This window comes from Ictalurus furcatus, chromosome 24, assembly GCF_023375685.1.
Source record: "Ictalurus furcatus strain D&B chromosome 24, Billie_1.0, whole genome shotgun sequence".
Taxonomy (NCBI): domain Eukaryota; kingdom Metazoa; phylum Chordata; class Actinopteri; order Siluriformes; family Ictaluridae; genus Ictalurus; species Ictalurus furcatus.
In genome coordinates, this window is record NC_071278.1 from 12846496 (window position 1) to 12860004 (window position 13509).

The 13509-nt window shown below is 34.6% G+C and overlaps 1 protein-coding gene across 1 annotated transcript in view; it reads left to right on the forward strand.

Annotated features, from left to right (window-relative positions):
- baiap3 (BAI1 associated protein 3) overlaps positions 1-13509 on the forward strand; it is a 35786-nt gene that overhangs the window by 9658 nt on the left and 12619 nt on the right. The window contains exons 5-18 of the mRNA XM_053613101.1: positions 281-388; positions 3749-3808; positions 6180-6246; positions 7389-7602; positions 7809-7853; positions 8008-8085; positions 8180-8285; positions 8501-8608; positions 10107-10199; positions 10298-10401; positions 10595-10712; positions 10900-11024; positions 11586-11676; positions 11769-11825. Coding sequence (XP_053469076.1) covers positions 281-388; positions 3749-3808; positions 6180-6246; positions 7389-7602; positions 7809-7853; positions 8008-8085; positions 8180-8285; positions 8501-8608; positions 10107-10199; positions 10298-10401; positions 10595-10712; positions 10900-11024; positions 11586-11676; positions 11769-11825 — 1374 coding nt within the window. The remainder of the gene's footprint in view (positions 1-280; positions 389-3748; positions 3809-6179; positions 6247-7388; positions 7603-7808; positions 7854-8007; positions 8086-8179; positions 8286-8500; positions 8609-10106; positions 10200-10297; positions 10402-10594; positions 10713-10899; positions 11025-11585; positions 11677-11768; positions 11826-13509) is intronic.

Sequence of the window (13509 nt, forward strand, 5' to 3'; positions counted from 1 at the left end):
TGTAATACACAAAGCACTCATCCTTGTACAGTGTGTTTTTTCGATGTACATCTTAACAAAATGTTTGCACGGTTTGTTCAAACCATGTTGTTTCAAAATGCTCACAAGTGATATTGGACCAAAATAGAAATAACCTTTGACATTACCAGGGACTGTTGTTATAATCGCACACTTAATAAATGATTTCCTTTTGATTATGATTTTGATTTTTTTTTTTGCATTGTAGTGTTGATCTTAAAGCCTAAACATTTTATATGAAATAGAAATTGTTTTTCTTCAGCTTGATTTATTGTATGAGGAGACGGTCTACACTGTGGTTAATCGGGTTGGGGTGCCATCACCTGAATATGTGACCAATGAAGAGGACTTGTTCAGCTATCTACAGAAGGTAGACACCTCCTTTCCTCTCTCTCTCACAAAGGGATAGATTATAACATGCATCATATGATATAAAACATTAGTTGTTTATTATTATTATTATTATTATTATTATTATTATTATTATTATTATTATTATTATTATTATAAGTAGTAGTAGTAGTAGTATTTACAACAAAATTGCCAAAATTCTGCCAAAATCACCTAAGGGTGGACCAAGTACTGACACATTATACATAATTGAAAGTATAGTTTTACTTAAGTATAATTTCTAGCATATATTAAAAGTATATATTAAAAAATATCCAGCCAAAAATATGTATTCAAATGAAAGTAAAAAAAAATCCAAAAAACTCAAGTATTAAAAGTAAAAAGCAAATTTTTTTAACTGATAAAATTAGTTGTCATGTTTTCTTGTGTAAACTTTTTCACATTACTTATCTAAAACTGTTAGTTGATTTATTTTTTTGCAGTAACTCTGTCTGAAAACATCATTCAAAGTGTGTAATATTTAACATTAGTTAGAATTCGACTTGCTGCCTAGACAATTATGTTAGCTACTGCAATCAATGCTAGCCATTAACAAAGGAAAACAGAGTACCTTGGTTAAATTTAGCCAGTTAATGATTGCAATTAGCTAAACCTGTTGTGTTATGATTTATGTGATGCAGTGCCTGCTTCTTCTTGAGCCCAAGACAAATTTCCCTTTGGGACAACAAAGTATACCTTACCTTACCTTATCTTATCTTACCTTACCTATGTCGACATGCTTTTTCAAAATTAGATTAGAGTTCATGCCTTCTACAGAGGTAAAAGAGACCCTCATTTTATATGAGTCTTTGCTTACTCCAGCAAACTGAAACATTTTACAGAGGCAGGGGCAGTGACACGCATCCTTAAGGTCCATACCGCAGTCTCGTGGATTATCCATCTACTGTATAAACACACACAGATACTGTAGCTATAGTTCTAAATACACTGTATAGCATGAGAAGGTCACGGCTGGTGACAAATTCTTAATAGTTTTTTTTCTAAATGATGAACTTCTACACTTCTAAACTGAGCCCACTGGATTAATGTATAGTGTACAGTCATTGGCTGGATGAGAGTTCTTTGAGATTTTCTTATAAATGTAACTAAGTAATATTCAGCTTCAGTAATGCTCAAGTATAAATACACCAAAATAATAGTTATTGTAAGTATAGTAACTAAGTACAAATACTCAAATATTGTCCAGTCCTGGATATAAACAATTAGTAGATTATATTTCCAACCAACTGAAATATGGATAATATATTTTTTGGCCCATAATAAGCTCAGATCATTAACTTTTTATATTTGTTTTGTATTTTAATGCAATATTTACACACACATCTACAGTGCTGTGAAAGTAGGCACATGTAAATAAATCAATGTAAAGCAATGATGCTTTCAAAAAATAATGAAATGTTTCTAAATATGAAAAACTATATAAAGAGTATTAAACTGTAGTAATCTGTGCATTTGTGTGGCCACCAAATGGAAATTTGGCTGGTAGAATTTGACATAGTTCTGCAGACTGTTTCACTTGCTTCTGTGTCTTCATGTAAAATCCAAGGTCGCCTGCATGGTGTTTTTATCTTTAGCTTCACATGTTATGGAAGCCCTCAAATGCAAGGTTATTTTGATTTCAAAAGTCATAATTATTTTGACTTACTAAATCTAAATAATGAGATACTAATTCAAATTAATGATACAAAGTCAAAATAATGACTGTCAAATATCGAGATACTGCCTAAATAATGAGATACTGAGTCTAAATAGTGAGATACTAAGTCTAAATAGTGAGATACTGAGTCTAAATAGTGAGATACTGAGTCTAAATAGTGAGATACTAAGTCAAAAATAATAAGATACTAAGTCAAAATAATTGAGATACTAATTAAAAAAAAAGAGATACTAAGTGAAGGAGATTCTCTTATATCATGTATTCTCTTATATTATGAACTGCTATCAAATACCTATGATGAATGTATTCACTTAATTACCTCTTTGAATAAGCTGATCAACTGCCATCCTTTATTATAGCTGACACATGTATTTTTTATACCTTGATAAGGCTTATTTTGTAGTATGACTGTGTGCTGTGTGCTTTGTCTGAATCTGTCTAGCACCTGCACAAGTAGAAACACGCCCATGCATGGCTGCTTATCTATGTGTATAAATACTTCTGTTCTGCACGAATAAATCAGATGCCTCTGTGAACAGCATGTGTGTCAGTTTGTGTTAATTTAGACTCTCCAAGCCTGAAACGCTCTGCGGTCAACCACACATAGCACAATACTAAGAGTTAAGAGAAATAAAAAAGCTGAAAGGCTGATGAAAGACTGAAAGACATAATCTGAGATTCCTTATCTCTAACACTAAGTCAGAACAATAAAATACTAAATAAAAAGAATAAGGTTCTAAGTCAAAATAATGAGATACTAAGTCAAAAATAATAAGACACTAAGTCGACAAATTGAGATACTACGTCAAAATGATGAGATATTAAGTCAAAGTAATGAGATACTAAGTATAAATAATAAGATACTGAGTCAAAATAATGATATACTCAGTCAAAATAATGTGATACTAAATAGAAAAAATAACATACTAAGTCTAAATAATGATATACTAAGTCAAAATTATGAGATACTAACTCAAAATAATGAGATACTAAATAGAAATAATGAGATACTAAATAAAAATAATGAGATACTAAGTTATAAAAAAGAAATGTGTGGAAAAAAACTTTTCTACTTATGCACAAATGCAGAAGATATGAAATAAGCATCAAACAGAATATTTCTTTCTTTTTTTTAATATACTGTGTATGTATTTATACAGTGGCATGTAATAACACTTTTAACACTAGCTCATTTTGTTGCTAAAAAGTCCAAATGTAAAATTAAAACACACAAACACACATGCAATGTAGGGAAATGATTCATGGTCTTTTGATTTGGCATGAGGTTTATGAGTTGGATTAGATGCTCTAAGACATGATTAAATAACAAAGCCTTCTCCTGCTGGTCACTGATGTTCAGCACTGCTATTATATCCACTCAGGTGCTGTCACATCAAATCTCCATCTTCTTTTTCACAGGGGTGACATAAACACTTCAAACACTGACCTATGATCTGACATTTCCTGGTCATAACAGACAAAAAAGGCTAAAACATGCACAAATACATTAGTGTAGCAGCTGAAATAAACAATTATGTTTTTGGTGAATCTCAGATGCATCTTTATTCCACATTTGGTCAAAAGCAGCATCTCAGATGTCCATTTTATGAGAATCATTTATGTCTATTCTCTAGATAATAGTATCTTTCCTGTTTACCCCAGGTGTTTGATATGAGCCAAGAGGAGCATGAAATCATTCTCCAGAGAGTGAGAGAGTCTAAGGTGAGGTGCTTGGTGAATTATTCTTCAACAGATATCTCTGCTGTTTTTTTTTTCAGCTTCAGCCATGTTGTATCCACCTGCTTCTTTTCCATCGGCACAATGTAGACATTCTTCCATTTTTTCATCTGGATTTAGGTTATTCTGTCATTTATAAGCGTTTATAACATTATTTATGTTACAACCATCTTTGTCATTTTCTCTTCAGCTTACATCAGAATCAGAATTATTTTTATTCGGCATATACATTTATCTGTTAGGAACACACACATCACAGACAACGCAACACACAGCACAATGACCATGCTAATATCCAAATATTGCACCTTAACCCCATACTGAATGAATTATTACATTTACATAAACAATGTTTTATGGATTTTTATTACTTAAATTTGTTCAAGTAATAATAATAATAATAATAATAATAATAATAATAATAACAACAATTATATATATATATATATATATATATATATATATATATATATACATATATATATATATATATATATATATATATATACATATATATATATATATATATATATATATATTTCTTTTTTTGGGGGGGGGGTTGGTAAATTGTTGCACAACAATGTGCAATGGTAGAAAGTATCATATACTCAAAAAATAACATAAAATGTGTGCGATTACAATTCAAATTACTGCATTTTCCAGGTTAAACATTGCCACCTATTTGTGCCACCTAGTAAGCATGTAAAAGTTATATCTTCTAGAAAGGAATTACAGTTGTTAAAAGTATGTGGTTAGATTTACTCACTGAAAATACATACAAAAATTACATCCAAACATGTTTTGGGTGAAGTATCCTTTTAATTCTTTCTCTTGAATTCTTAATTCATTCTCTTGAAACATAAAATTTAAAAGAAAAAAAGGTGCAATTGCAAAATGTCTGAAATTACAACAGTTTTTCTTACTTTGAATGTGAAAAAATGTAAACATACTGTTAGAGAAGCCTAGTGTCTTCTTTGTTATGTAGGCATGTTTCAGTTTGAATGAAGGCCCGTTTGAATGCATATACCACAGTTCCATTATCGCATATTGTTGCACTATGGTAACAATAACATTTTTCCATTTAACAGAATACTCAAAATATATAAACTTGTATAAATAACAAGAAATTATATCAGACAGTGTTTCATTTTTCCCCCCCTTTAAGTAGTTTTGCCTATATGTTGAAAAATACCATGTGATTGCAGAAAAGGACAGCACTTCCTGGTCTTGTGACATGACATTTTTTGTTATGTCAAAGTTATACCCCCCTTTTTCCAATTACATAAGAAAATAGTAGTTTTGTATTATTGCCTATCAAAAAACTTGGAGATAAATTAATTGTTGCCGTATGGCAACACCGTGCAGTAAAGTGTTAAACAGAAATCGGTAGTTGTTATTTATATTAGTTGTTATTTATATTACAGTGGAAGCGGAAATAGCAACTGAATACCTGTTCGTAGAAATCTACCTAATTCATTCTTTGTTTGTCTGTGTCATGCAACTGTCAGGGAGATTTCAAATGTCACTATGAAACAGTCCTAGACTCCTTGGTCCGACAAACTGAGTGAAAGGAACAAGGAAATATTGTGCCATCATGCTTCTCACAGTTATCCAAGCCTTCGTTCTGAATTTCAACAAGAAGCAACTGGCATCTCTGGATCTGACAGAGAGAGCACCTATTGATTCCTCATCTCCTGAAAGGTTGTGGTGTTGCAGGACTGCAAATGTGTTTGACACTCGTTAGATTTTATTTATTTATTTTTTTTTTTTTTTTAAAGAAACAACACTTCTGGAGAAAGTGAAAAGATCTGTACCTTCTACTTGGCCAATACAGAGAAATCGAGACATGTAGTCCCCCCCCCCCCCTTAGAATGCTTAGATTCACACTGGTGTGCACTTACAATAGCCACGTGTCTATGGCTTCATTGTACAACCCACTGAATGCTATAAGTGGACTGTGACACATGGCTAAAGGTGTTAAAAAACAAAACAAATTTCAGACTACCATGAGGATGGACAATTGCCATAAACAAATACTAAGTGTGAAGGTTGTGTGTGGCTCTAAAAAAAAAAAGAGTGTTTATGTTAATTCTCCTCATATTCATTTTCCCCCCAAAGTCATTTTATTTCTCATATGAAATACTTGTGGTATTTTGCTTTATGTTCACAGTGCACATTGAATGAAATTTAAAGTAAGTGGTGAAACAGCTTTTTTTTTGTTGGGGTTTTTGGTCCCAGTAAGTTATTTAACTATAGCCTAGACCGTGAAAGCACCAAGCACAAAAGCTACTAATGAGAGCTTTAGTTTCTATTCCAACTCTTTTATAACTCACATGTCTGACCCTTTCTTTTACAGAGACCAGGCTTCTCTCTAAGGGTCTCTGTCATGAAAGGCAAGAATCTCATGGCGAAAGATGCAAATGGTGAGAGACTTTTGTTGGACTTTGTAGTCTCTAATTACTATAGCACTTTTAGGAGGGTAACATACTAGAACATGCCATCAAAATTCTCCAGAATATAAACATAGATGCAGGGGAGGACAATACTTGAGTACTTCATTATTATACTTAAGTATTAGTTTTGCACATTTATACTTTGCTTGAGTATTATTGAATCAGAATACTTGTATGTAGTTACACTTCCCAGGAAAACAAAAAAACGTACTTTTTACTCCTTACATTTTTATTTAGACCTTCAAAATATCTGTTACAAATCACAAACGCCTCTTCTTCTTTCATACAGCTAATGACTGCATGCTATACGTTATTACATCGGCTTAGTTTAGCATCGGGTCATTTCGGTTCAGCATCCAATTAGGTCAAGCTTTGTCAACAGTTTGTCACCAACCATGTCCTTCTCATGATGCACCATTTAGCTAGCGTTATAGCTATCAGTGTGTGATTAAAGACAGATAATCCACCAGACTGCAGTGTGGAACTTGAGAATTAGCGTCCCTGACTCTACCTCAGTAAAATATTGTTAGTATGCTGCAAAGACTCGTATATAAAATGAGGCATCTCCTTTACCCCTATAGAAAGTATGGACTCCATCTAATATAATCTATCAAAGCATGTCGAGGTAAATTTAGCTCATTTGCTAGTATTAACTTGATATTTTGAACTACGTTAGCCTGTTTTCTTTGCTAATGTCGGACTAGCATTGATTCCAGTTGGCTATAGGCAGCAAGTCGAATTCTAGTTAATGGTAAATAATGAAGACTTACAAAGACTGAATGATGTTTTCAGACAAAATGACGTAGTTGCTATAGAAAAGAAATACTTGAGTACATGTAAAAGTAGCAATGTTTTTACTTTCACTTGAGATCATTTTTGGATGATACTTCCAGCTTTACGTGAGTAAGATTTTGACACATTGTCTATACTTTTACTTAAGTATAATTTCTCAGTACTTTGTCCATCTTTGCATAGGTGCCTTCCTTTAGGCAAAACCTTGGTTAGATAAATATGCAATACTAAGATACACACAAATATTTCTTAATATTGGTGTTTTGGACAGTGGTGTTTCGTGTGTTAATTCTGGAACATTTGTTTTGGTGGCGTGGTAGGTTACAGTGACCCCTATTGCATGCTGGGTATTCTTGTGGGACAAAGCCCACGCGAGACTGAGGAGAGAAAAGAGCGGAAGTTCAGCTTCCGTAAAAGGAAGGATAAGTTAGAGAAGCGTTCGAGCGTCAAGGAAGTGCTTGCTGCAAGAGACATCCAAGTGACTGAAGTCAAGCCTGAGACTCTCAACCCTGTGTGGAACGAACATTTTGTTTTGTGAGTAGAAAATTAGATTTAAGCGCTTTTTTTTTTCATCTGCTTAACAAAGCATGAGATTCATAATGATGAACATGCTGCTGAGGATAATTGTTTAATTACTGCCTCTACATGATGATTGGATGTTTTGATTGGATGAATGAATTATGGGTTTTGAAAGCTGTAATCGGGTACATCGATGAAGTTTAACGTTGATCTTCACACAGTGACATTGATGACGTCCAGAATGATCTTCTGCATTTGGATATATGGTAAGATATTTGTTAAAATACAGTAATTTATGGCTGCTCTTTTCAAACCATTTCTTAAGAAGGTTAAAGTGCAAGTAAATAACCGATCTCACCCCAGCATGCCAAAGATGTTAGCTGGGAGTGTGAGATAAGCCAGAAAACCCATTTTCCCTAGGGATCATGACGATGACGTTTCTGTGGCTGAAGCGTGCCGTAAGCTGAATGAGATCAGTGGGTTCAGAGGAATGGGCAGGTACTGCATGCCAGCGTTACATGGTCAATTAAAAAACATCATAACGAACTTCAATTTTCTGATATTCACATGGATTATGTCATTATTATATTAGGTACTTCAAGCAAATTGCCAAATCTGTGAGAGCCAATGGAACGTCAGCGTCAGGGAGCGAAGAGAACGCCGATGACTTTCTCGGTTGCCTGAACATCCCATTAAGTGTAAGTTGAAACGAATACAACAGATCAATCTGTTTTAGGGGCCATAAAACTATAGATGTCTACCTTTTAAGAAACTTTTTGCAAAATATCATGTTTCATAAAGGAAGTATTCTGCATGTTGCAGGAATCTGCATAGAACCCACTACAATAACAAAACAATAAACACAGTAAATACTTTTTTTTAACAACACAGATTGCTGTGTATCTCTCAACAGGAGATCCCGGTTATTGGCTATGATAAGTGGTTCAAGCTAGAGCCACGGTCTAGTGCATCTAAAGTGCAGGGAGAATGTCACCTCATTTTAAGACTCTTCACCAACCAGGTAGAGATCATTTCTGAAAAACATGCATGGATCTCACTTTGATTCGAAAGTTTGGTAACAAACTATTTATAAGCAAGTAATACACAGTGATTGTAAATCATAGTTCATAAATTAGTAAACATTATTAAAATATTAAGTATGCAATTTTTAAAACAAATATTTGTCTGCAGCACTTCTTAACTCCAACCTTGCAGAGATTTTCCACCTGATGTGATGCAGCTCATGATGGGCTTCTTAGCTCATTATGAAGAATTTGGTAGCAGAAGAAAAATGAAACTGTGTAGTAGGTCCCTAGGGCTCAGGTTGAGGTCTCTTGGTTTATTAAACCTTTGTTATATAATAATGAATAATTATTAATAATGAATAAATTAGTAGTGGACTATGTCTTACTTAATCATAAATAGTTGCTTACCGAACCTTTAATTAAAATGTTACCAATGTGTACCTCTCTCATTCTCCCACCTTCTTCACTGTTGAATTTACACAAGTTAAAGATTATTCTAATTCATTTCATGTAATGCGTTTCAAAGAATGATGTGCAAACCTTTTCAGAGATCACTGAATAGTCCAGTAATTATTTTTATACTGCGGTATTACACGGTAGTATATACAAAGTGACAGTGAAATTGATATAAAAAAATAGACTTTTTCAATTTCATTGCTGCATTCGACTTAACTTGGAAGTGGGTTGGAAACTGCAGCTTGGAATCTTTTGTTAGTAAAAAGTTAGCCAGCTAACTGTAATGGTGCTACGTTCTTTACTTCTAATGCGCTGAGCGGCCATTTTGATTTGGACGTCACTCCCTGACCTTGGAAGAGTTGAGAAGACTACCCTGTGTTCCTGAGTAGGAATTTCCAGTTGACTGAGTGTTTTCTTTTGGTTTCCTGGTCAGAGGTCGTGAATTACATCTCTACGACCTCAAAAGCAAAATATTTATGCATACTGTACGTTGACTGACAATTGCTAGTCATTGTCTATAAACTGGCGATGTACAGAGTACTACAAATCCGAGGCAGATTAAGGCAGACTATTTTAAGACAATATCTTTTTTTTTTTATTTGAATGAACACAAACTCATTAACTCTCTACTGCATGAATTATTACATTTACATTAAGAATATGTTTTTATGGATTTTTTTTTTTTAAAAACTTGAATTAGTTCAAGTAATAAAAATATATACAAAATTTAAAAATGTATATTAATTTAGGGGGGTAGTTGGTAAATCATTGCCATATGGCTACAATGTGCAGTGGTGGAAAGTATCATATAGTCAAAAATAACAAAATGTATGAGATGGCTTTTTTTTTTTTTTTTTACGTCAAAGTTAAAGTTTTTCTCAGTTACATAGGAAACTAGTAGTTTTGTATTATTGCCTCTCAAAAAATTGGCAACACCATGCAGTAAAGGGTTAAAACACTATAGCACTCGAAAACAAACTTCAGTTATCAGTAGATTTAAATGTATGCTTTCTTCCTGAAATCTGCTTTGTCATACAGAGGGACACTGCTTTGAGCAAAGTGGTCTCAAATGTGATCATTCATCAGAAGATGTTAAGTCAGATTCTGGAGTATGAGCACAAGCAAGTTCAGGTTTGGATTCTGTATTTACACAGTGTTTGGCATTCACACATAAACATACTGGTAGTTAAAAAATGTCACTGCATGCTATTTTCTGGAAACATTTTCAGAAAGAACCCTATAACTGGAATGGACAGGTGTGCCCAGCAGCGTGGACTGTACTCTCCCATCATGCTGTGCAGGCCGATCTTACTCCACTTCAACAGGCAGTCATGTGTGTATTAATTGTTGATTCTACACTGATAACCATAGCCATTCTACCATAATCACCATAATCCATTTATTGAGGTTTATTGACAACAAATAGTTTTTTGAAGATAATAAGTAGAAAAGTCGTCCTGATGATAATCACATGATGGCCGTGTAGATAACTGCTCATCGGCGCTGTATTCGGTGTGTTTTTACAGTCGCTGGCACTGTTACAGTAGCCATCATCGCTCTCAGAGGATGTGTTATGCACTACTTCTCAGGCTTCTGAGGGCCGTGGAGGCTGAGTGGGAGGCTGGAGATGTGAATAAGGAGCTGGTAGGTCCTCTTTTCACAAAACGTCATTGATCCGGAACGGTAGGGAATGTTCTTTCGAAGAAAGAGGAGAAAAAGACTTGGGTGCTCTTGCTATCGAACCTTTAGTGCTTTGAGCTAACTATGACCAAAATGCAACATTTCTAACACATTGTATGAGCATTAATATGGGTTATGATTGTGTGTACAGGAGAACCTCCTCGCTGAGAGCTTTAAACTCTACTGTGATTACTGCCTGTCTCTTATGAAGAGCATGAGGCACGTGTTTCCATGCACCAACCCTGCTGCCATCACGCGATGTGAGATAATGCTGAGGTAAACACACACACACACACACACACACACACACACACACAGAGCGAGAGAGAGAGAGAAAGAGAGAGAGAGTTATGAAAGGTATGATCTGGGGAGTCTATTCAAATTCAAATATTTTTTTCCATCTGTCAATAAGGTAGCTGTCTGTGTGGAAGTTTGTGTTGCTGTGCCCTTTCTGCTTCTGTATTCTCTAGGGGGGTCTGTGTCGGCTAGAGGGGCTAGGAAGAATTGATATCCTGTGGAGCTTTTTCTAGAGTTGCTCTTAAATGTAGTATAGTGCACTAGTTTCAGTTAACAAGTCAATACTATGAGCACACACAAACTCATACACGTACAGATGCCAGTATTCTACAGTCTGATTAAACAGGCTAATAGAAATGGCAGATGGGTCCCTCTGGTCTGTGTGATCTGTGAAAGAGTGCACATGCGAGTAGTACTACATGCTCAATGTAACTCAGATGTATGTGTTAGGAAAATGTGGTTAGATTATCTGCATCAAAAATGTATTTTGAAAAAAGGCTTAATGCTGCTTTATACTCATCATGCCCATGTGTGACTCAGGACTGTCGGACAGATGCAGCTGATGGAAGCATTTAAGGCAGTTTGTCCTAACCGCAATGAGCTACACCTTGAAATAGCAACTGTCATAAAGGTATAATTAACCCTCACTAACAACAATAAGTAATTCTTGTCAAGCATTGGGTACTTTTTCAGAGATATTTACAATCGTCTCTCTCGCTACAGAAAGGCACCGTGGAATGGTATGAGGCCACAATTTCACACTTTAAACCAGATGAAGGGGTAAGTATCAAATTATAAAAAGTACTGTGTAGTAGTCCTGTAGATTTAGATTTTAAAATAAATTTGGCAATTCGTTTGAGGTTACGTTATTGTAAGTATTACAAGCCCTAGCTCTTCTTATTGCAAATTACTGTAAATTTCACAGATCAAGAAAAATACAGCTGTGAACTGCAAAAACAAACATGACAATTAAGTGAAAATAGCTTGAATACCTTGAATATATCCAAATATATCAAGTATAAACCAAACATATTATTTTTAAAACCTATTTCTAGACATTTTACTTGTTTCAAGCTTGAAACAGTCTTGTTCTATTGGCATTTATTTCTAGAAAGGAGCTAAATTATCTGCCAATAGCTTGTTGAAAGCTTGAAATTAGTAAATGAATGCCTAGAAATAAGTTTAATAATCTTTTAATAAGAAAGGCTAGATGTGCTTGACTATATTCAAGATATTTTCACTACAATGACATATTGTTTCAGCGCTATACAGTAGTATCCCTTCAGTTATTATTGTGTCTTACTGCAGTACTCATTACAGTAATAACTCATAATCGCATTTTATCATATCGTGCTAGCAAGTCAAGTTGCAAGTAAATTATTGTATATAAATAATAAAATAATACAGGATTGTATTGCATATAAAATAATAAAATCCAGGAATTGCCATATACACTTTAAGTGTGAAACGTGAAATGTGGTAGCGCCGCAGCATGAGTTGGTAGCCTTGCCGCTTCACGGCTCCAGGGTCCCTGGTTTGATCCTGAGCTCTGTGAATGTTCCTCCTCTTTCCACGTGGGTTTTCTCTGGGTTCTCCAGTTTCCTCTGGTGCATGGTGCCCTGCAATAGATTGGCGTTCCATCCAGTGTGTATTCCTGCCTTGTGCCTAGTGTTCACGGGACAGGTTCCGGATACACCATAACCCTGACCAGGACAAAACGGTTACTAAAAGTGAATGAGTGAGTGAGTGAAAAATGTATGAAAATTCACTAAACATAGCAGATTTCCATTCAATAACAAAATAGAAAACAGAATAATATAAAAGAATAGGAAATAAGTTACCTGAAAGTTACCTGAGTGACTACCAGTTTGTCTTGTGTCATTTAAATACCACGCCCAATCACATAAACCCATTTCTTGCAAAAAATATCAAAATCATATATACCATTCCAAATACCTACTACTGGCATAAAAATATGCCACTAATCTAATCAAAGTTTTCTAAATGTCTTACCCTCAACCTGCAGGTTAAGCATGCCTGGACCTGGAAACTACAGTGACTATGGAAATGTTCTCACTAGCATCCTCAGTTTAACTAAAGACAAATGCAAAAGCATGGATCATGTCTCCTGAACCTGTAGTGAACAACATAACAATATAATAATATATACATATGTTCTTTAATGTAATAGCTTCAGGGGGCATGGTGGATTACTGGTTAGCACATTTGCCTCGCACCTCCAGGGTTGGGGATTCAAATCCTGCCTCCAGTAAACCTCAAGTCAAGACAGTAATCTCACCTCACCAGTAATTATTATATTTTACTGTCGCTCATACTATTACTTGTTAGTCAATCCCACATTTCTTCAGGGAAAGCCTTGAAGTGTTTCACTAGAAATGACTAAAACATCCCAGTAACACATTACAGTATTATTTCAGTTTATTTTAAATTCAGAAAACTGGAT